The 24,596-nt window shown below is 40.2% G+C and overlaps 1 protein-coding gene across 1 annotated transcript in view; it reads left to right on the top strand.

Annotated features, from left to right (window-relative positions):
• TSHZ1 (teashirt zinc finger homeobox 1) overlaps nt 1-22,535 on the top strand; it is a 139,740-nt gene extending 117,205 nt beyond the window's left edge. Inside the window, exon 3 of the mRNA XM_077270081.1 lies at nt 17,912-22,535. Within this exon, the coding sequence (XP_077126196.1) occupies nt 17,912-21,096 (3,185 nt within the window). The 3' untranslated portion in view covers nt 21,097-22,535. The remainder of the gene's footprint in view (nt 1-17,911) is intronic.
• Nucleotides 22,536-24,596: the final 2,061 nt, after the last annotated feature.

Raw genomic sequence — 24,596 nt, 5'->3', positions numbered from 1 at the left:
GGTTTATGTTCTAAATCGCTGCATCTTCTTCACAAGAGTGAAGAAAATACCATAAAATAATACATTTTTTTTCTAGTCCAATGTAATGATTTTCTTCAGGACATAATTAAAAAAATCCAACTGAAAAATATTCCAGATATTCTCTCCTCCTGTTGACTGGAAATGCTTTGGGAAAGTGAGGCATGTAGCGAGGATGATAATGCTGTCATGTTTGATTTGGACTGTATTCTCTCTGTTGTTTGAAGCTGAGATAAAATGCAGTGCGTGCCTGACCCATTTTAGCAGCCCATTATAATAATTTCACTGTCGCATGGCCACCGAGTTAATGTACTTACAAATGACAGAGAAAGTGTGTTACATGACCTTAGGGTTTTTAGAAATGAAATGACGTAGTAGATTATATATCAAAGATTTGTTAAAGACGTGTCTTTTCAATCTACCTTTCAAGTGCGATTGTCTATGTAGAATATAAAAATAAATAGCATTTTGTATGCGCGTCTTTGGCACGTTTTGTTGAGGTGGTCTCTGCTTTATTTTAATATGTTTGTTTCAGATGAATAGGGTGTTATCTACTCTGTTCTTCTGAATGGGAGCTGCAAAGATTGTTCTTATAATCTGCTTCTTCTCTGTGTTAATTATATCTACAGAAAGTGCTCATAAAATTACTCTATAATAGTCATAGTCCCAGCTTTGCTGAATGCAGTATTGTAAAGTGATGGCCATTAGCCTGTGACTATATAACAACAAGGCAACAAAAAGATGTTTAAATGGTCACCTGTCTGGGCCGCACTCAGATGTAGGCAATAATCTTATGAAAAACAGCAAATTGGGGCACATCAAAGTACAGAAAAGCTGGTATTAGCCTCTCTTTTCATGTCATGTACCTATCTCTCAATGAATACATCTGTTTTGTAGGAATTAGCCTGTGATATACATAGCAAATTGTGTATTGAATAATGTGGTAAGTTGTTGTCTGGACATTAACAATAAAAAAAAGAAGAGGTTTATCTGGACACTTACATTTTTAAAAAATATTATAAGTAATACTCATCTTAATAACCCTCTGTGACTCTTGTTCTGAAGCTTCTTAGATAGGTTCCAGTCTCTGTGGTTCCTACTTCATTTTGACAGATATATAGCCACTGCCAGTAGTGATGAGTGAACGTGCTGGGATAAGGTGTTATCCGAGCATGCTCGTGTGCTAACATAGTGTCTTAGGCATGCTTGGATAATATGTTCAAGTCCCCACATCTGCATGTCTCGCGGCTGTTCGACAGACGAAGACATGCAGGGACTGCCAAACAAACAGGCAACCCATGCATGTGTTGCAGCTGTCAAACAGCTGCGAGACTTGCAGCCGGTCTGACTCTAATGTATTTTTCGAGCACATCGTAGACACACAGTTAACACACAAGCATACTTGGATAACACCTTATCTGAGCATGTTCATTCTTCTCTAACTGCTAGTCAACCACTAGCTGTAGCAGTGACATGTTGGTCACTGCTACGTTTAGTAGGAGATAGTACATATGTAGGAGTGGTACAGAAACCAAGAGACCCAGAATATATCAGAGCAGAGACAGTACAAGGTTGGTAAGTTAATTATTACTTTTTCCTGAAAAATTACTATTGGTAGTACAGAGGTTGTAGCTGCACCTTAGCCCCAAATCCTTGAGACTCACAAATGACCCTTTGGCCCACATGATAAAACCAAACCTATTAAATACCTGTCATCATTGGAGGACTGTTGGAGATTTTACATTGAGGTCTGGCGACTCAAGTAATTTTTCACGATTTTGAGCCTTTTAGTAAAAAATGTACAGTAAATGGTCAGACAACACCTTTAATTAAGCGGCGTGGATGGCGTTATGTCTTAAATATGGCTGAATTCATCAATTTGATCAAGTTGAAATGCATGATAAATATGGAATGAAACTTGGAGCAATATTTAGCCAGTCAGCATTTTTTTGTAATGTCTCATACCAGTGGTCTGAGGGACAACTCCTGTAATACCCTTTTAACCATAGGAATTGGCCAGTACTGCAACATGGCATAACCATAATGTCTACAAAAACAGGTGTCCCCCTTAACATTTCATTGGAATGCTACACATTAGGTTACGGTGAACAAAGGGACAGAAAGTCATGGATAAATATAAAGTTATTGCTCAAAATGGAGGAAAATTGCATCAATAGCTGTGATAAAAGAAGTTTTTATTGTGTATTTGTTTTTTGCCTGTATTTTGATTGAACTATATTCTTATTTTCAGGGATATTGTCAGTAAGTTTAATTGAAGACCACCCAAGGGATTTATTAAAATTCAGTTTGTACTATCATAGTTCCTTTTGGTGTTAAGTGCCATTGGCTTAATAATTGATGTTAACTTGCGACTGATCCTTGGTTGAGCTTGGAAATCCCTCTGAATCGTTTTACTCCCAGTTTGCACAACAATTCCAAATCTTTTGACAATAACACGTTCTATACTGTATTAACTCATTCAGTACTAATGTAGTATCAAAGAAGATATTATATCCTGAGCTGTGTGCTACCTTCTGTAAACGTGAAACTTTCCAATAATCACGGTAGCCTGCTATGCTACATTAGGCTTATATGTTAGTTATTAAATCTAAAAGACAATACAGTAGCATCAAATGAACAGTATGTGAAAAGCCTTGAACTTTTGAGGTCCACATATATAGTTATTTACCCACAGGGATGGCATGAAATAAATAGACATAGTCTAAGTTAATCTAGTTAAGTTGAACCCCTCAAACTAAACTGGAAGCCAGAATAGCAGAATTGTACTCCAGGACATATACGCTGGGCTTTAGCATATATGTCTAAGATGATTACTCTAAATATTGCCATAAGACCTATGAGCTGGAAAAAAATCACATTTTCATTCAAACACAAGTAGAGCAAGACCACACAATACAAATGAAAGGTATATACCGTATATACTCGAGTATAAGCCGAGATTTTCAGCCCAAATTTTTGGGCTGAAAGTGCCCCTCTCGGCTTATACTCGAGTCATGATCGGTGGTGGGGTCGGCGGGTGAGCACTGTCATATACTTACCTAGTCCCGGCGTTCCTGTCGCTCCCCCTGCCTGTCACACTGTCTTCGGTGCCGCAGCCTCTTCCCCTGAGCGGTCACGTGGGACCGCTCATTAGAGAAATGAATAGGCGGCTCCACCTCCCATAGGGGCGGAGCCGCCTATTCATTTCTCTAATCTGATAGAGGAAGAGGCTGCGGCACTGAAGACCAGCTGTCCGGGGGAAGGAGCGGGACGCCGGGAGCAGGTAAGTATGTCATATTCACCTGTCCGCGTTCCACTCGCCGGGCGCTGTCTCCATCTTCCCGGCGTCTCTCTCTCTCCGCTCTGACTGTTCAGGCAGAGGGCGCGATGACGCATATAGTGTGCGCGCCGCCCTCTGCCTGATCAGTCAGTGCGGAGAGACGCCGGGAAGATGGCGCCGAGGAGCTGCAAGCAAGACAGGTGAGTATGTTTTATTATTTTATTGCAGCAGCAGCAACAGCTATGGGGCAATAACGGTGCAGAGCACTATATGGCACAGCTATGGGGCAATAACGGTGCAGAGCACTGTATGGCACAGCTATGGGGCAATAATGGTGCAGAGCACTATATGGCACAGCTATGGGGCAATAACGGTGCAGAGCACTGTATGGCACAGCTATGGGGCAATAATGGTGCAGAGCACTATATGGCACAGCTATGGGGCAATAATGGTGCAGAGCACTATATGGCACAGCTATGGGGCAACGGTGCAGAGCACTGTATGGCACAGCTATGGGGCAATAACGTTGCAGAGCACTATATGGCACAGCTATGGGGCAACGGTGCAGAGCACTATATGGCACAGCTATGGGGCAACGGTGCAGAGCACTATATGGCACAGCTATGGGGCAATAATGGTGCAGAGCACTATATGGCACAGCTATGGGGCAATAATGGTGCAGAGCACTATATGGCACAGCTATGGGGCAATAACGTTGCAGAGCACTATATGGCACAGCTATGGGGCAACGGTGCAGAGCACTATATGGCACAGCTATGGGGCAATAACGGTGCAGAGCACTATATGGCACAGCTATGGGGCAACGGTGCAGAGCACTATATATATGGCACAGATATGGGGCAACGGTGCAGAGCACTATATATATGGCACAGCTATGGGGCAACGGTGCAGAGCACTATATGGCACAGCTATGGGGCAACGGTGCAGAGCACTATATGGCACAGCTATGGGGCAATGGTGCAGAGCACTATATGGCACAGCTATGGGGCAATGGTGCAGAGCACTATATGGCACAGCTATGGGACAATAACGGTGCAGAGCACTATATGGCACAGCTATGGGGCAATGGTGCAGAGCACTATATGGCACAGCTATGGGGCAACGGTGCAGAGCACTATATGGCACAGCTATGGGGCAATGGTGCAGAGCACTATATATATGGCACAGCTATGGGGCAACGATGCATAGCACTATATGGCACAGCTATGGGGCAATGGTGCAGAGCACTATATGGCACAGCTATGGGGCAATGGTGCAGAGCACTATATGGCACAGCTATGGGGCAACGGTGCAGAGCATTATATATATGGCACAGCTATGGGGCAACGGTGCAGAGCATTATATATATGGCACAGCTATGGGGCAACGGTGCAGAGCACTATATATAAGGCACAGCTTTATGTGGAGTATCTATGGGGAAATGGTGCAGAGCGTTGTATATATGGCACAGCTTTATGTGGAGCATCTATGGGGCCATAATGAACGGTGCAGAGCATTATATGTGGCACAGCTTTATGTGGAGCATCTATGGCGCCATAATGAACGGTATGGAGTATCTATTTTTAATTTTGAAATTCACCGGTACCTGCTGCATTTTCCACCCTAGGCTTATACTCGAGTCAATAAGTTTTCCCAGTTTTTTGTGGCAAAATTAGGGGGGTCGGCTTATACTCGGGTCGGCTTATACTCGAGTATATACGGTAAGTATATTCTTGTATTCCAGGATTTAGGACATTTATGACAGCCATCATGGACACCTTGTTTTGGTATCACTGATAGGTTCTCAATATCCTCTGTCATTATTCTCCACAGTAAGGATTTTCCAGGTAGCGTAAAAGATTCAGAGTATTTAAGGTTAGCTCTGAAGTTTGTAAAGTTAAATATCCCAAATAAAATTGGATTTTCATGGGATTAGTCACATGACTGCAGGGATAAATAGCGGCACCTGCAGTGCCACTGTCTGTATTCCACACACTGCGCTAATTGAGTACTGTGCTGATGATGCTTCTGTCTTCTCTCCTGAGGACATTTTGCTACCTTATTTCTTAACCCAGGACCTACTGATGGGTAGTTCTAAAGTGGTAAAAGGATAATTGCCTGTAATTGTTAAAAAATTGCAAATAGCCACATATATTAGTTTGGTGACGGTCCCCTGATTTTATGTTTTTTTTTTTACTTTTCTTACTGCATACTTCATGTTTAATTCTGCTATATAAATATACTTCACATTCAATTAGTCAGATACAAAATAATAAAATTAAAAAGTATTATTCTATATTTATTTGACACAGCTGAATATGCATTGCTCCAATAATCAAGAGACGAAAAGGTTGACGCAAATCTAGATATTTAAATAGATGAGCTTCGTGCTGGGCAGGACTGGGACACGCTCATTCTGCACTGCCATTGAAAATTGGAATTTTAGAATTTTCATTAGTGGCAATGTCACAATACCCCACCTGACCTCTCTGATTGATGGATTAGAAAAAATAACAGGGGGCTGTCTATGACGAGCATAGGTTTAATTTTACCCAAAAGTTTCAAAACAATTTAATTGTTACTAACCCTACTGTTGAAATATCCAATCTAAATAAATATAATACCAACCTACTGTAAGGCACAGCAATCAAGAAAGCCTCTTCTGCAACTTTAAAAGAAACTGCTGCACAGCAACAAGGTCGAGATCTTGCTCTGTTTTAGAGTCAGGATTTTTTTTTCTACGTATTAGTGGGTACTAAAGGTTTAGTAGTGCCATAAATTGCCTTCCTTGCCAGTCAAAACAATGGAGAGTGATGCAAGCGCTCAGTGACGGTATATAAATCATTCAAGATGAAATTACAAGATAATTTGAAAACTTAACAGTTTGCATTTTATACTTTCAATTGTTTTGCTGACTCCGCACTTTTTATGGCTGCCTTAGAATTTATTAGGAGACTTGAAGACATCTATCACCTTGTTTCCAGTGGGCATATTTTCACAGGAAGGAGAGTTGCAACACTGATGCGTGCATTGCCTGCTCCAAAAAAGATTGCTATATTCCCATTGACATGCAGCGCATTACCATAATTGGCTTTTCTACATGATAGGACAGAGGAAATAATAATGTCATTTTATTTACAGCCAAAGTGTCCCTTTATGAGACTTCTCCAAGTTTCTGCCATGCTGTGTAGGTCAAATGACATCTTTTGATCAGTCCTGTCCAAAGGCATCAAAGCTGAGTGGCATGTAATGGAGACCTAGTGACAAACCAAATCTAGAAAAGAAATAAGACTGCCACTTTCCCATTAAACAGCCTGCTAAACAGCACAGCTTCCCCGTGTCGGCTATGAAACCATTCTGACCAACTAAATAAGGAGAATGAAAGGAGGCTGAATTGGACATTAGTACTACAAATGACTGCGGTGATTGCCACTATTTCCCTCCTCCAAAATAAAAAGGAAAAAAAAAAAAAATCAGCAAGCAAGCCATGCGAGGTACAGTTAGACAGATCCTCTCCTATTTCATTTACGTTCCTGCCACTTGCTGGTTTTCTGATCTGGTTTATTTAGGTTTGACATCAGCCAAATGGTGTAGCGGGATATCTGTGACAGGTATTCTTACTGATTTAACAAGTTACAGGCCTCAAGAAAAGACAGATCTGCCACAAGCCAAGCAGGTCTACAATTTTTTTTTTTAAATTCTGTTCCTTTTTGGAATTTATTTGATATATTTGCACTTGAAGAGCACTTGAGATATACCCTAGCCATTCTGCATTGAGCATGGCATGCATATTTTTATGCAATCCAGCATGTTTTGGTCCTGTTATCATCACTGGTTGGAAAATAAGACTTTTTGTGCTTTAGTTACTTGCTGTGTGGCTTAAGAGACGCACTTCATTCGGGCTAATGTTCTTATTCAACTGTGAAAGACACAAAGAGGATTGGAATGTGCAATGATCTATTAAGCATTAGATATGCAATTTAGCTTATTTAGGGGCTCCGGTGTAGCCTCCTCGGTCCACTCTTTTCACATTATTAAGTGTATATTTTCAGCAATCCTTTGTTTATTGTGATTCCATAACGTAAGTGCAATGCAGACTTTTTATATCGATGCTATAGGATTCTAGACTGGGTCTTGAAATCAAGATATTGTAACTAATGCTTACGGTAACTGTGACAAATATTCCAGAAAAAAAAAAAATTATGTTTAGATGACAAAAAATTAAAACAGTCAATATGTAAGTAGTAGATTGGTTATAATTTTATATAAAATATTCTGTTGGAAAGTGTCCTATTCATTTTTTTAGCAGATGTCATACAACATACATAACCGCATATAATAACTAATCAGGTTTTATCTGTGATTTTTTTTTCAGTGAAGTTTAATAAATGGAATATATGTAGTGATCCAGTTTATATGTATGGGCAATATCTCAATCTATTGCCTGCATTTTTAACATTCAACTGATGTTTAATTACTGCAAGGAATCAATTAATCATACTATAGGGCATCTATCAATCAAATTCCAAGTCTGTCTGTTTATCTTTCTATCTATTCCATATCTATCTATTATCTATCTATTCCATATCTATCTATGTATATATCTATCTATCTATCCATCTATCTATCTATCTAGTATCTATCTATCTAGTATCTATCTATCTATCTATCTATCTATCTATCTATCTATCCATCTATCTATCTAGTATATATCTATCTATCTAGTATCTATCTATCTATCTATCTATCTATCTATATCTATGTATCTATCTATCTATCTATCTATCTATCTATCTATCTATCCATCTATCTATCTAGTATCTATCTATCTATCTATCTATCTATCTATCTATCTATCTATCTATCTATCTATCTATCCATGTATCTATCTATCTATCTATCTATCTATCTATCTATCTATCTCTATTTATCCCATATCTATCTATCTATCTATCTATAAAAAAGCAAGTGTTTCCATGTAAAAATGGGTGAAAAGACCCCAAGGTTTTCAGCCAAAAAATAGTCTTGCATACAAAAACTCTAAAATCTTGGGGCAGATGATGAAAGAATGGATTTGAATGAATCATGAGAAAGGCACTCTCATTTTGAGCCTAAAAGCTGCATATGATAAAATCTACTTTTTTCCATGTATGTATCTATTTCTAAAACTGTAAATGGCTGCAGAGTATATTGGCACTATAAAAATAAAAATGATTATTATTATTATCGATCTATTTTCATAATATATGGTATACAAAAATCTAGCATCTATCTGTATATAGCGACATATCGTCTATAATTTCTCAAGAAAGAACCACCTGCTAAATAAAAGGTGTAAACTATATGTAAGAACATAACTGAGTATAATATAAAAGACTCCGGTTCATATTTAATTTTTATAACATTTTATATAAAACAGAAATAGAATCTCATTTTCAGCAAGTAGTAAAAATGGAGAAGAAAATTCACTTGCATGATGAATTCATTCTCTAACAGCCTGAGGCAACTCGGCCTTGCAGTCTTTGTCAGCCTGATCTCTACTGCTCTCAATATTGCAGCAGACCTAACTTCCACCAAAGTGTCACATGTCTAGGTGAGCCGTGCCAGCCCCTATCTAAAGTGACAACCATCTTTGAATACCAGCTTTTTAAATGACTTGTATTTCATCAGACATCTTGGAGAAATAGCATTCTCGACAAGATGATATTTCCTCCTCTGTCCCTTCTTTTTTGTTACATTTTTCTCCTAATATTTTTATAATGATGTATACCTTTACCGTGTTATCTGCTGTAATAAGAACAACATTACATATTTATGCATATAAATATCTGTACAATTTAGCATTACAACACTCGTAATTAAAGACGTTATCTTGAATGTTTTTATGAAAAATTTTGTAGGTTTCCAAAATGTCTCAATTTTACCATTTTTCACAATTTGTAAAATTTGCATAATATTTACAGATACATTGTTGAAAGTGAATCTCTGCAATGCTGTGGTGTCAGATACTAACATGACTGTACTGTTTTTAAATATAGGGCAACATTTATACTTTTACAGTGGAACCATTGGCCTTGGCATCTGATTATATTTCGTCTGTCATTTTTGAACTTTTGGATTTTGAAAAAAGCACCATTATTGATTACATTTATCTTTCCCACTATGATTGCCATGATTTTTCTAATCATATAAAGCACTTTTAATTCACAATTGCTTGCTACAGTTAAAGGGAATGGTTAACCCTATGAGATACATAATACAAATTACAGGCATGCTCATTTAAACGTGTCCTGGCTAAAAGTATAATTTCAGAATGAAATTCATTAACACAGATAATTAAATGAAATGTAGATTCTTACAACCATAAGATTGAAATGTCTTTAGTTGAGGTATCATTTTTTAACAATTTATTTGCGTGTGGGGCTTTTATGGTTGTCTTTCATCAGCACAATGTAGAACAAGAAACACATTTGAAAGCTGTCTCCGTGCACCACAAATATTCATATTTCGCATTGTGTCTGCTTAAATTATTTTGCACAGCATTTAATGTTATCCAGAGAAGACAGCACATCTGTTTCATCAGAATGAATAGACACTGCCATCCAGAAGGCATTCCATGTTGGCAACTCACGGCAGTACTTACAAAAAAAAAAACCCACACTGCACACATACTTATTCTGTAAAACATGGGGGGATGCTGGATTTAGCTTCCGGTCCCACTATCTCTTCATTCTTGTTTTTCCTCCATATGCCTGGGTTGTGTATGAACTGAATGAGTCTTGTTTGAAAGTTTAACTTGAATTCTTAGTTTTCTGGCTGATTTCATTATGTCGGAGACAGAAGCTAACATGGCAGACATGTCACACATGCTTTCTAAGACATAGGATGGTGCATACAGGTGTTACAGACAACACCAGCAGAGAGATTCATGTCATCCCAAATACAGCATTTAATTTTGGACAAAACAAGGCAATTTCCATGCTTTTTTTTTTGCACAACACTGATCAAACTTGATGAGTGCAAATTTTCTGCTTGAAAAACCATGAATAAGTATTTAGAAAAAAAGTACATCAGCTAAGAAGGTGAAGCAAACTGACACTTTTAGATAAAGCATGTAAATTCAGCTTTGGATAATATACTGTTTAACACATTGGCATTGCTATAACACAGAAAAAGTTAGACTAAAAAGGAGAAAAACTGAGAATTCAGTTCAGCTTGTGTTAGTGAGGGCGATCAGTGAGGGGAACAGGCTGCCACAAGTGGTGGTGAGTAGGGTTGAGCGAAACGGGTCGGCAATTTTCAGAAGTCGCCGACTTTTGGCAAAGTCAGGTTTCATGAAACCCGACCCGACCCCTGTGTGGGGTCGGCCATGAAGTCGGCGATCTTCTGAATCTGGAATCGGAATTCCAATACCAATTCCCGATATGTTTAAGATATCGGGAATTGGTATCGGAATTCAGATTTAAGTGTAAAATAAAGAATTAAAATAAAAAATATCGCTATACTTACCCTCTGACGGGCCCTGGTACTAACCAGGAACCTTCCTTCCTTAGAATCAGCCTTCCAGGACCTTGCGGTGACGTCGCGGTGACGTCGCGGCTTGTGATTGGTCGCACGGCCGCCCATGTGACCGCTCGCGCGACCAATCACAAGCCGCGACGTCACCGTGACGTCACCGAAGGTCCTGGAAGGGCTGATTCTTAGGAAGGAAGGCTGCCGGAACGAAGCCGAGGGTGAGTATATTCCTATTAGGTATATACTCACCCTCGGACACGCCCTGCTTCTTTCCGGCAGCCTTCCTTCCTAAGAATCAGCCCTTCCAGGACCTTCGGTGACGTCACAGTGACGTCGCAGCTTGTGATTGGTCGCGCGAGCGGTCACATGGGCGGCCGCGCGACCAATCACAAGCCGCCACGTCACCGCGACGTCACCGCAAGGTCCTGGAAGGCTGATTCTAAGGAAGGAAGGTTCCCGGTTAGTACCAGGGCCCGTCAGAGGGTAAGTATAGCGATATTTTTTATTCTAATTCTTTATTTTACACTTAAATATGGATCCCAGGGCCTGAAGGAGAGTTTCCTCTCCTTCAGACCCTGGGAACCATTGGAAACCCAATGCACTGCATTGGGTTTCGAGTTTCGGCCGACCCCGACCCCGACTTTTTTATAGGATCGGCCGATTTCACTCGACCCGACTTTTGAAAAAGTCGGGTTTCGTGAAACCCGACCCGAAGTAAAGGTCGCTCAACCCTAGTGGTGAGTTCTCATTCAATGGAAGTCTTCACACAGAGGCTGGGCAGACATCTGTTCCAACTCTAACGTTCTATGATTCTATTTTCTATAGAATTATAGGTTTCAAGCAGGACTGATGCCTGTGTGAATAGTCTATGAAAAACGTACAGTACAGACCAAAAGTTTGGACACACCTTCTCATTTAAAGATTTTTCTGTATTTTCATGACTATGAAAATTGTACATTCACACTGAAGGCATCAAAACTATGAATTAACACATGTGGAATTATTTACTTAACAAAAAAGTGTGAAACAACTGAAATTATGTCTTATATTCTAGGTTCTTGAAAGTAGCCACCTTTTGCTTTGATGACTGCTTTGCACACTCTTGGCATTCTCTTGATGAGCTTCAAGAGGCAGTCACCGGGAATGGTCTTCCAACAATCTTGAAGGAAGTCGCAGAGATGCTCAGCACTTGTTGGCCCTTTTGCCTTCACTCTGCGGTCCAGCTCACCCCAAACCATCTCGATTGGGTTCAGGTCTGGTGATTGTGGGAGCCAAGTCATCTGGCGTAGCACCCCATCACTCTCCTTCTTGGTCAAATAGCCCTTACACAGCCTGGAGGTGTGTTTGGGGTCATTGTCCTGTTGAAAATAAATGATGGTCCAACTAAATGCAAACCGGATGGAATAGCATGCCGCTGCAAGATGCTGTGGTAGCCATGCTGGTTCAGTATGCCTTAAATTTTGAATAAATCCCCAACAGTGTCACCAGCAAAACACCCCCACACCACTACACCAAGGCTCCATGCTTCACGGTGGGAACCAGGCATGTAGAGTCCATCCATTCACCTTTTCTGCATCGCACAAAGACACGGTGGTTCGAACCAAAGATCTCAAATTTGGACTCATCAGACCAAAGCACAGATTTCCACTGGTCTAATGTCCATTCCTTGTGTTCTTTAGCCCAAACAAGTCTCTTCTGCTTGTTGCCTGTCCTTAGCAGTGGTTTCCCATCAGCTATTTTACCATGAAGGCCTGCTGCACAGTCTCCTCTTAACAGTTGTTGTAAAGAGGTGTCTGCTGCTAGAACTCTTTGTGGCATTGACCTGGTCTCTAATCTGAGCTGCTGTTACCCTGCGATTTCTGAGGCTGGTGACTCGGATAAACTTCTCAGAAGCAGAGGTGACTCTTGGTCTTCCTTTCCTGGGGCGGTCCTCATGTGAGCCAGTTTCTTTGTAGCTCTTGATGGTTTTTGCCACTGCACTTGGGCACACTTTTAAAGGTTTCCCAATTTTTTGGACTGACTGACCTTCATTTCTTAAAGTAATGATGGCCACTCGTTTTTCTTTACTTAGCTGCTTTTTTCTTGCCATAATACAAATTCTAACAGTCTATTCAGTAGGACTATCAGCTGTGTATCCACCAGACTTCTCCACAACACAACTGATGGTCCCAACACCATTTATAAGGCAAGAAATCCCACTTATTAAACCTGACCAGGCACACCTGTGAAGTGAAAACCATTCCCGGTGACTACCTCTTGAAGCTCATCAAGAGAATGCCAAGAGTGTGCAAAGCAGTCATCAAAGGAAAAGGTGGCTACTTTGAAGAACCTAGAATATGAGACATAATATCAGTTGTTTCACACTTTTTTGTTAGGTATATAATTCCACATGTGTTAATTCATAGTTTTGATGCCTTCAGTGTGAATGTGCAATTTTCATAGTCATGAAAATACAAAAAAATCTTTAGATGAGAAGGTGTGTCCAAACTTTTTGTCTGTACTGTACATGCAGAGAGCAAATGGAAAATGGTCATATATTTTCTCACATCCACTATGTGAACTCATTTTTGAGATAGCAGTAAAAAATGCTTCTGTTAGCTATATATTATACAGATGAGACTGAATATTTTTTTATAAAGATGAAGGATTTATTGTGATTTCATTTCATGTACCAAAAATGTATTACCGTATATACTCGAGTATAAGCCAAGATTTTCAGCCCAAATTTTTGGGCTGAAAGTGCCCCTCTCGGCTTATACTCGAGTCACGGTCTGTGGCAGGGTCGGCGGGTGAGGGGGAGAGGGCGCTGAGGCATACTTACCTAGTCCCGGTGATCCTGACGCTCCCCTTGCCCGTCACACTGTCTCCGGGTGCCGCAGCTCTTCCCCTGTACAGCGGTCACGTGGGACCGCTCATTAAACTTATGAATATGTACTCCACTCCCATAGGGGTGGAGCCCCATATTCATTTCTCTAATCAGCGGTGCCGGTGACCGCTGATAGAGGAAGAGGCTGCGGCACCCGGAGACCAGCTGTCCGGGGGAAGGAGCGGGACACCGGGAGCAGGTAAGTATCGCATATTAACCTGTCCTTGTTCCACAAGCCGGGCGCCGCTCTGTCTTCCCGGCGTCTCTCCGCTCTGACTGTTCAGGTCAGAGGGCGCGATGACGCATATAGTGTGCGCGCCGCCCTTTGCCTGATCAGTCAGTGCGGAGAGACGCCGGGACCGGACGCTGAGGAGCTGCAAGCAAGAGAGGTGAGTATGTGTTTTTTTTTTTTATTGCAGCAGCAGCACCATCGTTATATATGGCACAGATTTATGTGGAGCATCTATGGGGCCAAACTGAACGGTGCAGAGCATTCCATATGGGGCAGCTTTATAAGGAGCATCTATGGGGCCAAACTGAACGGTGCAGAGCATTCCATATGGGGCAGCTTTATAAGGAGCATCTATGGGGCCAAACTGAACGGTGCAGAGCATATAGGGCACAGCTTTATAATGAGCATCTATGGGGCCATAATGAACGGTGCAGAGCATATATGGCACAGCTTTATAAAGAGCATCTATGGGGCCATAATGAATGGTGCAGAGCATATATGGCACAGCTTTATAAGGAGCATCTATGGGGCCATAATGAACGGTGCAGAGCATATATGGCACAGCTTTATATGGAGCATCTATAGGGCCATAATGAACGGTGCAGAGCATATATGGCACAGCTTTATGTGGAGCATCTATAGGGCCATAATGAACGGTGCAGAGCATATATGGCACAGCTTTATGTGGAGCATCTATAGGGCCATAATGAACGGTGCAGAGCATATATGGCACAGCTTTATGTGGAGCATCTATGGGGCCATAATGAACGGTGCAGAGCATATATGGCACAGCTTTATGTGGAGCATCTATTGGGCCATAATGAACGGTGCAGAGCATATATGGCACAGCTTTATGTGGAGCATCTATAGGGCCATAATGAACGGTGCAGAGCATTGTATATGTGGCACAGCTTTATATGGAGCATCTATGGGGCCATAATGAACGGTGCAGAGCATTCTATATGGCACAGCTATATATGGATAATATATGGGGCAATAATCAATGGTATGGAGCATTATATATGGCACAGCTTTATATAGAGCATCTATGGGGCAATAATGAATGGTATGGAGCATCTATTTTTATTTTTGAAATTCACCGGTAGCTGCTGCATTTTCCACCCTAGGCTTATACTCGAGTCAATAAGTTTTCCCAGTTTTTTGTGGCAAAATTAGGGGGGTCGGCTTATACTCGAGTATATACGGTAATTAGAATGTTTTGTTTTAATAGATATACTATATGTACAGCAATTCTCTACATATGATTATTTAACTACCGTAATTGAATCTATGTTAATTATGTTAAAGCTCCCATTCACTTTAACATAAGCCGAACTGACTGATATTAGCAGGCCCAGCCAACAGTCTAATGAGTATAGGGGTCTCCTGGAAGATCTAGCAAATCCAATTTCGGACTGACAATCTTTTTGTTCTCAGAGAGATTCCTCTGGCAGTCACTCAGTCATAAAGAACACCGAACATGTCAGGAGAGTTAGTTGTTGGCCAATCGTTCCACAACTATCTATTGTGTATGGGAGAATTTACCATTGTGAACCTTTCTGATCCTTATACTAGGCTGGGTAGTTGCAACCTCTTGGACATCTTCACTTTTGTTTACACAAGCTAAAGCATGTTCACACTGGCATCTCTAATAGAAATGTGAAAAATAACATACAAACTAAATAAATTATGCTAAAAATACTTTTCATACATAAAAATAAGCAGTTTATAACTTAAAAAAGATCTATGAGCTTGCAAAGATGTTGTGTTTTTTTAAATTCCCATTTCATTCTCAGTGTTTTAACTCTGTTATCTAATTTATCCACATATTCTTTTATCTTAGCTATCTTGAATATTTTTAGCGATACAGCTTTATGATTATTTGCATCAATCTTTCATCTCTGCACATGCACAATGTTGGGAGCCTTGCCAGCAGGCTTCCGAGTATTTTGATACCATGACCATCTGTTCATAGATATCACTTCTCTTTAGATTTCAAGAAGCTGAGGTCACACTTGTATTTTTTGGGGAGAACAATTTTCTTCTATTATAACTTGGTTGTCAGCATCCTGGACAAGACTATCCAAACAGTATAGGCAACAGTTCATATATACCTATGATTAGCAAGGACTTCAATATTAATGCTGAAACTAACAATGTACTTAGGCAATTTAGTATTTGAGAAATGAATGCTTATGTATTTTCTCTCTAAGGACCTTCCCTCTGCTTACGTGTGCCTCCTGTGCCTTTTCTCTTCCCTTGTGCCTTTCCCTCTATGTGTCATCTCTCTTTCTATGTGTCTTTCCTTCTGCCTAAGATCCTTCCCTCTGCCTATGTGCCTTTTTTCTGCCTCTGTGCCTTCCCTCTTCCTATGTACCTTCCCTCTGCGCCTTTTTTCTGCCCTTGTGCCTTCCCTCTTCCTATGTGCCTTCCCCCTGCCTGTGTGCCTTCATTCTGCCTATGTGCCTTCCCTCTGCCTATGCTCCTTCCCTCTGCCTAATCATGGTCCCTGTGTCTAATCATCTTCCCTTCACTTGTCTTCCCTGTGTCTAAGTACTTTCCATCTGTCTATGTCCCATCTGTCTGTGTATGTGCCTTTCTCTCTGCCTATGTTCCTTTCAACCTAAATGCCTATACCTTGCCTATCTGCCATACCTCTGCCTATATGTCTTCTCTCTGCCTAAATGTCCTTTAGTTTGTCTATGTACCTTCTCTTTGCCCATTTCCTTTTATCTGAGGCCTACTAGTCTAGCATAAATTTATAAGTGATATTCCTTGATATCTTCCCACTACCTGAAATTCACTAAATCATAAAGATAGTTTGGCACAAGCTTGACGTTTATGTATACATGTCATATATGGTACTTAATATAGTCTACCTTGAAATGTCTTACTTTCATAGAAGATGATTCCTCCTATCTCAGCCCAGGACTTAGTTTGATAACTTGCATAAAAGCTACTTAAAAATGTGGAGTCATTAAAGGGCACCTGTCACCCCGTTTTTTCGGTATGAGATAAAAATACTGTTAAATAGGGCCTGAGCTGAGCATTACAATAGTGTAGTTTGTGTACCCCGATTCCCCACCTATGCTGCCGAAATACGTTACCGAAGTAGTCGTTTTCGCCTGTCAATCAGGCTGGTCAGGTCAAAAGGGTGTGGTGTCCTCCCCCAGATCTTGCGTAGTTTTCCGTTGGTGGCGTAGTGGTGTGCGCATGTCCAAGGTCCAGAATCCTCTGCCAGGGGATTTCAAAGAGCGCGGTGTCCGTTATTGCATTGGTGATCGGTGGGCGCGGCCATCTTCCTTTGGCCGCGCGTGCGCAGAAGCGGCGCTGTGCTGGCCGCGACGCTCTGCTGGCCGCGGCTTCAGGAAAATGGCCGCGGGATGCCGCGCGTGCGCAGATGGATATCGCGGCGGCCATTTTCCTGAAGCCGCGGCCAGCAGAGCGTCGCGGCCAGCACAGCGCCGCTTCTGCGCACGCGCGGCCAAAGGAAGATGGCCGCGCCCACCGATCACCAATGCAATAACGGACACCGCGCTCTTTGAAATCCCCTGGCAGAGGATTCTGGACCTTGGACATGCGCACACCACTACGCCACCAACGGAAAACTACGCAAGATCTGGGGGAGGACACCACACCCTTTTGACCTGACCAGCCTGATTGACAGGCGAAAACGACTACTTCGGTAACGTATTTCGGCAGCATAGGTGGGGAATCGGGGTACACAAACTACACTATTGTAATGCTCAGCTCAGGCCCTATTTAACAGTATTTTTATCTCATACCGAAAAAACGGGGTGACAGGTTCCCTTTAATGTGATTTTGGTTTAGTAGATGCTTCTTTTTTGGGAGTATGTATACAAGCTATATCATAGCATTATAGCTAAAAGTGTATGTATTCCCACAAATACTTTTATTATCATATAGCAAATTGATCTAACCATGCATACATATATTTCTTCAGCAAATTTCTAATAGTTTTTATTGTTTTGTTTTTCAGCATATGTTCCTGCAGAAGAATTAAAGGCAGCTGAAATCGATGAGGACAATGTAGAAGATGATGGACTTTCCTTAGATGTCCAAGACAGTGAATATTTGTTTAGTGAAGAACCAGAAAACAAAGAGACTCAGAGCTACCAAAATTCCCCTGTTAGTAGTGCAACTAATCATGATGCTGGCTATGGGTCTCCATTTAGTGAAACGAGCGATCATCTAGCAGATTTCAAAAGTACTTCCTCCAAGGATGGACAAGACAGAGAAGACAGCCAGAATGCAGACAATTCATCTTACCCTCAGGACAGTTTGGCACAAATTAAAGCAGTGTATACTAATTTGCTTTCAGAATGCAGTTGGTCCACTCTGGCATTAGATCTGAAGAAGTCAAGTCCAACCACAAGTGTAGATACAAGCAAGCAAAGTGAGAATGCAGATGTAAATCCTAATTCTGTTACACCTACACCCATTACAAGTAGCAGTAGTAGTACTAATACAAGTACTAGTATTAGTGTTAGTACAAGCAACAATATAAATAATAACAGTGCTTCTGGATATGACTGGCACCAAGCTGCACTGGCTAAAACATTGCAACAAACATCATATGGACTTCTGCCAGAACCTAGCCTGTTTAGCACAGTGCAGCTCTACCGGCAAAACAATAAACTATATGGGTCTGTTTTTACTGGTGCCAGTAAGTTCCGATGCAAAGACTGCAGTGCAGCTTATGACACACTGGTACAGCTAACTGTTCACATGAATGAAACAGGACATTATCGTGATGATAATCGAGACAGAGAAGCTGAAAGAACCAGACGTTGGTCTAAACCTAGAAAAAGATCACTTATGGAAATGGAAGGAAAGGAAGATGCACAGAAAGTTCTGAAGTGTATGTATTGTGGACATTCCTTTGAGTCTCTGCAAGATCTCAGTGTTCACATGATTAAAACGAAGCATTACCAAAAAGTGCCTCTGAAAGAGCCAGTACCAGCCATTACAAAACTGGTCCCTACAACAAAAAAACGTGCTCTTCAGGATATATCATCACCTGAGTCACCTGATCAAGCAGGAATCTCTCCAGGGGCCTCAGGAACTGATAATGCAAAGGACCCTAAAGCTGCCAATCCTTATGTGACCCCTAATAATAGATATGGCTATCAAAATGGTGCTAGTTATACATGGCAGTTTGAGGCACGCAAGGCTCAAATTTTGAAGTGCATGGAGTGTGGCAGCTCTCATGATACTTTACAACAACTTACTGCTCACATGATGGTCACTGGACATTTCCTAAAAGTGACCAATTCGGCCTCTAAAAAAGGAAAGCAACTACTTTTGGATGCAGTTGTAGAAGAAAAAATTCAGTCAATACCTTTACCCCCAACTACACATGCCAGATTACCAGCATCTTATATAAAAAAGCAGCCAGAATCACCAGCTGCATCTCCACACTCCGAGGACAGAAAAGAAGTCGAACAGGAAAAAGTGGTCAATCCTGAGCCAGAAAAGAAAATAAAGGAAGAAAATGAAGAACCTGAAAAAATTGAGCCTGCTACTTCATATCAATACCTCAGAGAGGAAGATTTAGATGATAGTCCTAAAGGTGGACTGGATATTTTAAAGTCACTGGAAAATACAGTGTCCTCTGCAATTAGTAAGGCTCAAAATGGAGCACCATCGTGGGGCGGATATCCTAGTATACATGCTGCTTATCAGTTGCCAGGATCTGTAAAAACATTGCAGCCAACTGTACAGAGTGTGCAAATGCAACCATCATATGCCAGTAGTGTCAAATCCATGGCATCTGAACATAATGCTTTGGTCCATTCTCCTGGTAGCCTATCTCCCCCACCTCACAAAAGCAATGTATCTGCAATGGAGGAATTAGTGGAGAAGGTGACAGGAAAAATAAATGTAAAGAAAGAAGAAAAGCCCACAGAGAAGGAAAAAGTGACTCCAGTTAAACCCTTATCTCCAGTAGCAAAAGAAAACAAAGGCATTCTTAAAACAGAGGAAACCAACGCAAAGACTATAAAGAAATCCCCAGATGCTGACCTTCAGAAGACAAAAAAGGAAGCCCTTTTGGAACCCCACACACCTAATGGTACAGAATCTCATAAAACAAAAATTACTAATGGGTGCAACACCTTAGGAATTATAACAGATCATTCAACTGAGCCATCATTCATTAATCCACTGAGTGCATTACAGTCCATTATGAATACACATTTAGGCAAAGTGTCAAAACCAGTTAGTCCATCTTTGGATCCATTAGCAATGTTATACAAAATTAGCAATAGTATGTTAGACAAACCTATCTATCCAACCACTCCAGTCAAGCAAGTAGAGTCTATTGATCGGTACTACTATGACAATAGCGACCAGCCGATAGACTTGACAAAATCCAAAAATAAACCTCTTGTTGCAAGTATGACTGACCCAGTATCCTCACCGCTTAGGGAAAGTGCACTAATGGATATTTCTGATATGGTGAAGAATCTCACTGGACGTTTAACACCCAAGTCTTCGACACCGTCAACTGTTTCCGAAAAGTCAGATGCCGATGGTAGCAGTTTCGAAGAAGCATTGGATGAGTTATCTCCTGTACATAAAAGAAAGGGCAGACAGTCTAACTGGAACCCACAGCATCTCCTCATACTTCAGGCCCAGTTTGCTTCTAGTTTACGGGAGACAGCTGAAGGCAAATATATCATGTCAGACTTAGGTCCTCAAGAACGGGTACACATCTCTAAGTTTACTGGTCTTTCAATGACAACAATTAGCCATTGGTTGGCCAATGTCAAATATCAACTAAGGAGGACAGGGGGAACAAAATTTTTAAAGAATCTGGACACGGGACATCCTGTTTTCTTTTGTAATGATTGTGCCTCTCAGTTCCGGACTGCTTCAACATACATAAGTCATTTAGAGACACATCTAGGATTTAGTCTAAAGGATCTTTCAAAGCTTTCTCTAAATCAAATTCAAGAGCAGCAGAATGTTTCAAAAGTTATCACCAACAAGGCTCTAAGCTCAATTGGACTTATTGAGGAGGACTTAGGCTCCACATTCCAGTGTAAGCTCTGCAACCGGACTTTTGCAAGCAAACACGCAGTTAAACTGCACCTTAGTAAAACACATGGAAAGTCCCCAGAGGATCATGTGATATATGTAACTGAATTGGAAAAACAGTAACGTCCAGTTATGCAGCCAGGTATGCAAGTGACCACAAGAACATTGCACTAAACATATTCATAATACTGCACTAGGCCTGAGCTGAGCCTATGAAATCAGTCTTATTTTTGTTGCTGAACTGCCTATCTGGATTTTTTTTTCTTACACATATTTTATATTTATATTTATATTCTCTTTGTCTTTGATTTGTGCATGTTTTTTTGTGAGTCAATGTCTGACCTTTAATTTTCAACATCTGTTCTTGATGTTAAGCTATCTTTTGTAGAATGTAGTGGGAGACACTATTGAGAGACATTAATTTAACCACAAAGAAACACAAAGAACAATGACATAAAAACAAACATCCTAAAATTAACACGTTGCCATGACAATAAAAGGTTGGAAAATCTTGTGGCATCAAGTTAACCCTTTGAGCACTGCCATAGCATTTCTGTGCCTTTTGATAGATAAAACATATTTAATTAAAGTCTTTATACGATTCCAAAAAATTAAAATTAAATTAAAATATATTATAGTAATAAATACTGAGTACAGATCTTAGATTGAAAAAAAAGTATGTATGCAGCCCTAGGGTAAAGGAGGAAGGCTATATAGTACTCCTAGGGTTACTCTGCCACACGTGTAGAAAAATAAATCATAATAATGCAAAACTGAAAAAAATAGAATATACAGAAAAGATTCCGTATCACAATGGAAAATAATGTTTTACTAGAGCAAGCTGTTGTATGCCAATATTTTATTCAAACATGTAGAAATAATTTCTTTTTGCGACATGAATTATATGTTTTCTAATTATTTGCAAATATAAGCTCCGATACAAGCTTATCTTCCTACAGTTGTGCTGCATTTTATCCTTTTTTTGCTACCGACTTGTTAAACCTTTGGGCATCAGAAGATTTACCATCCATTCGAGTGGTCAGGCATCCAAGGGGTTACATTTGTACTTCAATGCAGTCCTTCTCTGGCTGAGAAAAAAAAAAAGAGGACAGTCTGGGGCAAATATTAAATTATGTTCCATGTAAATAAAAGATAACAATTTAAGAGTACATGTTACATATCTTACCATTTGGAACAGTTCTGCTTCCTTTGTACCTTACGGCTGTATGCTTTCACTTTGAACTTTTTATATTGTCATTTTATATTCAATTCCTATGTATATAAAATGTAAAGAAAAAAAAAATCACATTTTTGAATAAAATTAAGTTCCTGCAGACTGACTTAAACAGAGAAATTTTACTGGCGCCTGCATCTTTTCAGATGCACGTACAAAAGAAACTGACAAAAAAAAAAATGAAATAAATACAAAATAAAGCAATGCACTATGAATTATACATTTTGATGTTCTATCATTAATATTGTACAGTACATTTCGGTTCACACAATTAAATCCACTGTTTTCTCAAGTGTGAAATAAACCCACATGCAGTTCTTGATTTACATACATTGTCATGTCGTCATTATTGTGCCGTTAAGGTGTTATTCCGGCAATAAGAGGTATTGCTTATGCAATCAACCAAGATAATTCTATTCAAAATCTTCTATTCAGTATCTGTATCCTGACACATTTCATTCAGGCTATTTCCATTAACATGTTACAAACAAGTCACAATAGTTTCAAGAAGGACACAGGGAGAATTAGTGCTGCCTTAACAATTAGTGAAGGGCATTATACGTGTACGTTTCGATCTGGATGTGGAAAGGGAGGATGATCAGTGGCTGACACACAGTATTCTGACTTCCAGTTCAATTGTTCGCTGTCTTTTTTTTCCTCTCGGGTAAAAATGATCTGTAAATGGTTCGTTCAGCATACACTAAACAATAATTCCTTTACCTCATCTTCACTCGGTGTAACATTTGTACAGCTGCGCTGTCAGTTAAAGTCAAGAGCTGAGACGTGCCTCTTACTATTTTTCATAAAGCGTTTACAGACTAATTTGGATTTGAATGAATTCGCATTTCCGTGTGTGATAAAAGTGATATATTTCCAAGTGTCATTTGGAAATGTCTGCCTCTCAGTTCAAAAAAAATTGGTTTATCACATTTTAATTAACCTGCTGGCAGTCTTGTCCCACTCATCACATTTTGGAAGAGCAGCAAAAATGCTAAGTTCAAACTTCTTGGCTTTTTTTTTTTTAGTTTGTTTATTTTTTTTTAATTAACATGCAGTTTTATTTAAAGGCATTGAAATCCTATTGTCAAACAGTAAGTAATGCATTAAATATTGATTTATTAAATTTATATTTATTATCCTTTGGTAAGATTAGAAATACGTTGAAATGTATTAGCAAATGGGTTTAAGTATTTTTAGCAATCACAGTTTGCACAGATCTACGATGGATCTGAATATGACTCCTCTACTGTACCTTTCTATGCTTCTGATTTCAAACTGGGACATATTCCAGCATTGCTGCTAGGGAAGAATACTTCCATATTGTATATGGAACAACAAAAATAGGCTGCATGGCATCACATGAAGCTCGTTCTGCTCCAAACTAAGGAACCATATTCTAGGCCCTGCAAGACCATGTAGATATGATCATCAATAGCAGGGGTGGGCATTTAGTATTCCCAAGGGGCCACATGAGAGACTGTGACTGTTATGGAGGGCCAACCCAATAGGCCGAAATTAATTCTCCTCAATATTAAGATTAGTATAATATTACAATTATTAATTATAATTAATTATAATATCACTTAATACAGCTCTGGTAAAAATTAAGAGACCACTGCACAGTTTTATAAAAATCAGCTTCTCTACATGTCTGACAGCCATTCCATTCCATTGTCAGTTGAATTCAAACCAGGGTACACCTCATTCTACTTAATGTGCTTCTGATTAGGTGATCACCTGGACCAAATCTTATTTAACAAAGGAAAGTATAAAAACACTGTTGTGGTGTTCACAATCCTCTTGCAATAGGACAAGCTGGATGGCAAAACAAGTGCTAGTAATATCTCAAAAGTAATAGGAATGAAAAAATAACTTTTAACCATGCCAAAGAAGTTGAAAAGAAAAGTCTTGAGTGAGGAAAAGAAGGGCTCAATTCTGGCTTTACTAGCAGAGGGACACAGTGAGCGTCATGTTGCTTCCATCCTTAAAATTTCTAAGATGGTAGTCCATTACAACAAAGTCAAGCAGCAGACAGCAAAGCTACAGACCGGCAGAGGGCAAAAATGACTCTCCACTGACCGGGATGACCGTCATCTTATTCAAGTTTCACTCAGCAACCACAGGATGACATTAAGTGAGCTACAAAAGGAATGGCAAATGGCAGCTGGGGTGAAGTGCATGGCAGGAACAGTTCGCAACAGGATCCTAGAGGCAGGACTCAAGTCATGTAAAGCTATATACAAGCCTTTCAGAAGCAAAGGAGAGCCAGGCTGAAGTTTGCCAGAGACCATAAGGATTGGACCATAGAGGACTGAAGTAAGGTAATCTTCTCTGATGAGTCTAATTTTCAGCTTTGCCCAATACCTGGTCGTTTAATAATTAGACGGAG

The sequence above is a fragment of the Ranitomeya variabilis genome, chromosome 6 (genome assembly GCF_051348905.1).
Source record: "Ranitomeya variabilis isolate aRanVar5 chromosome 6, aRanVar5.hap1, whole genome shotgun sequence".
Taxonomy (NCBI): domain Eukaryota; kingdom Metazoa; phylum Chordata; class Amphibia; order Anura; family Dendrobatidae; genus Ranitomeya; species Ranitomeya variabilis.
The sequence above is the reverse complement of the archived record's forward strand: the minus strand, read 5'-3'. Positions and strand labels throughout refer to the sequence as shown.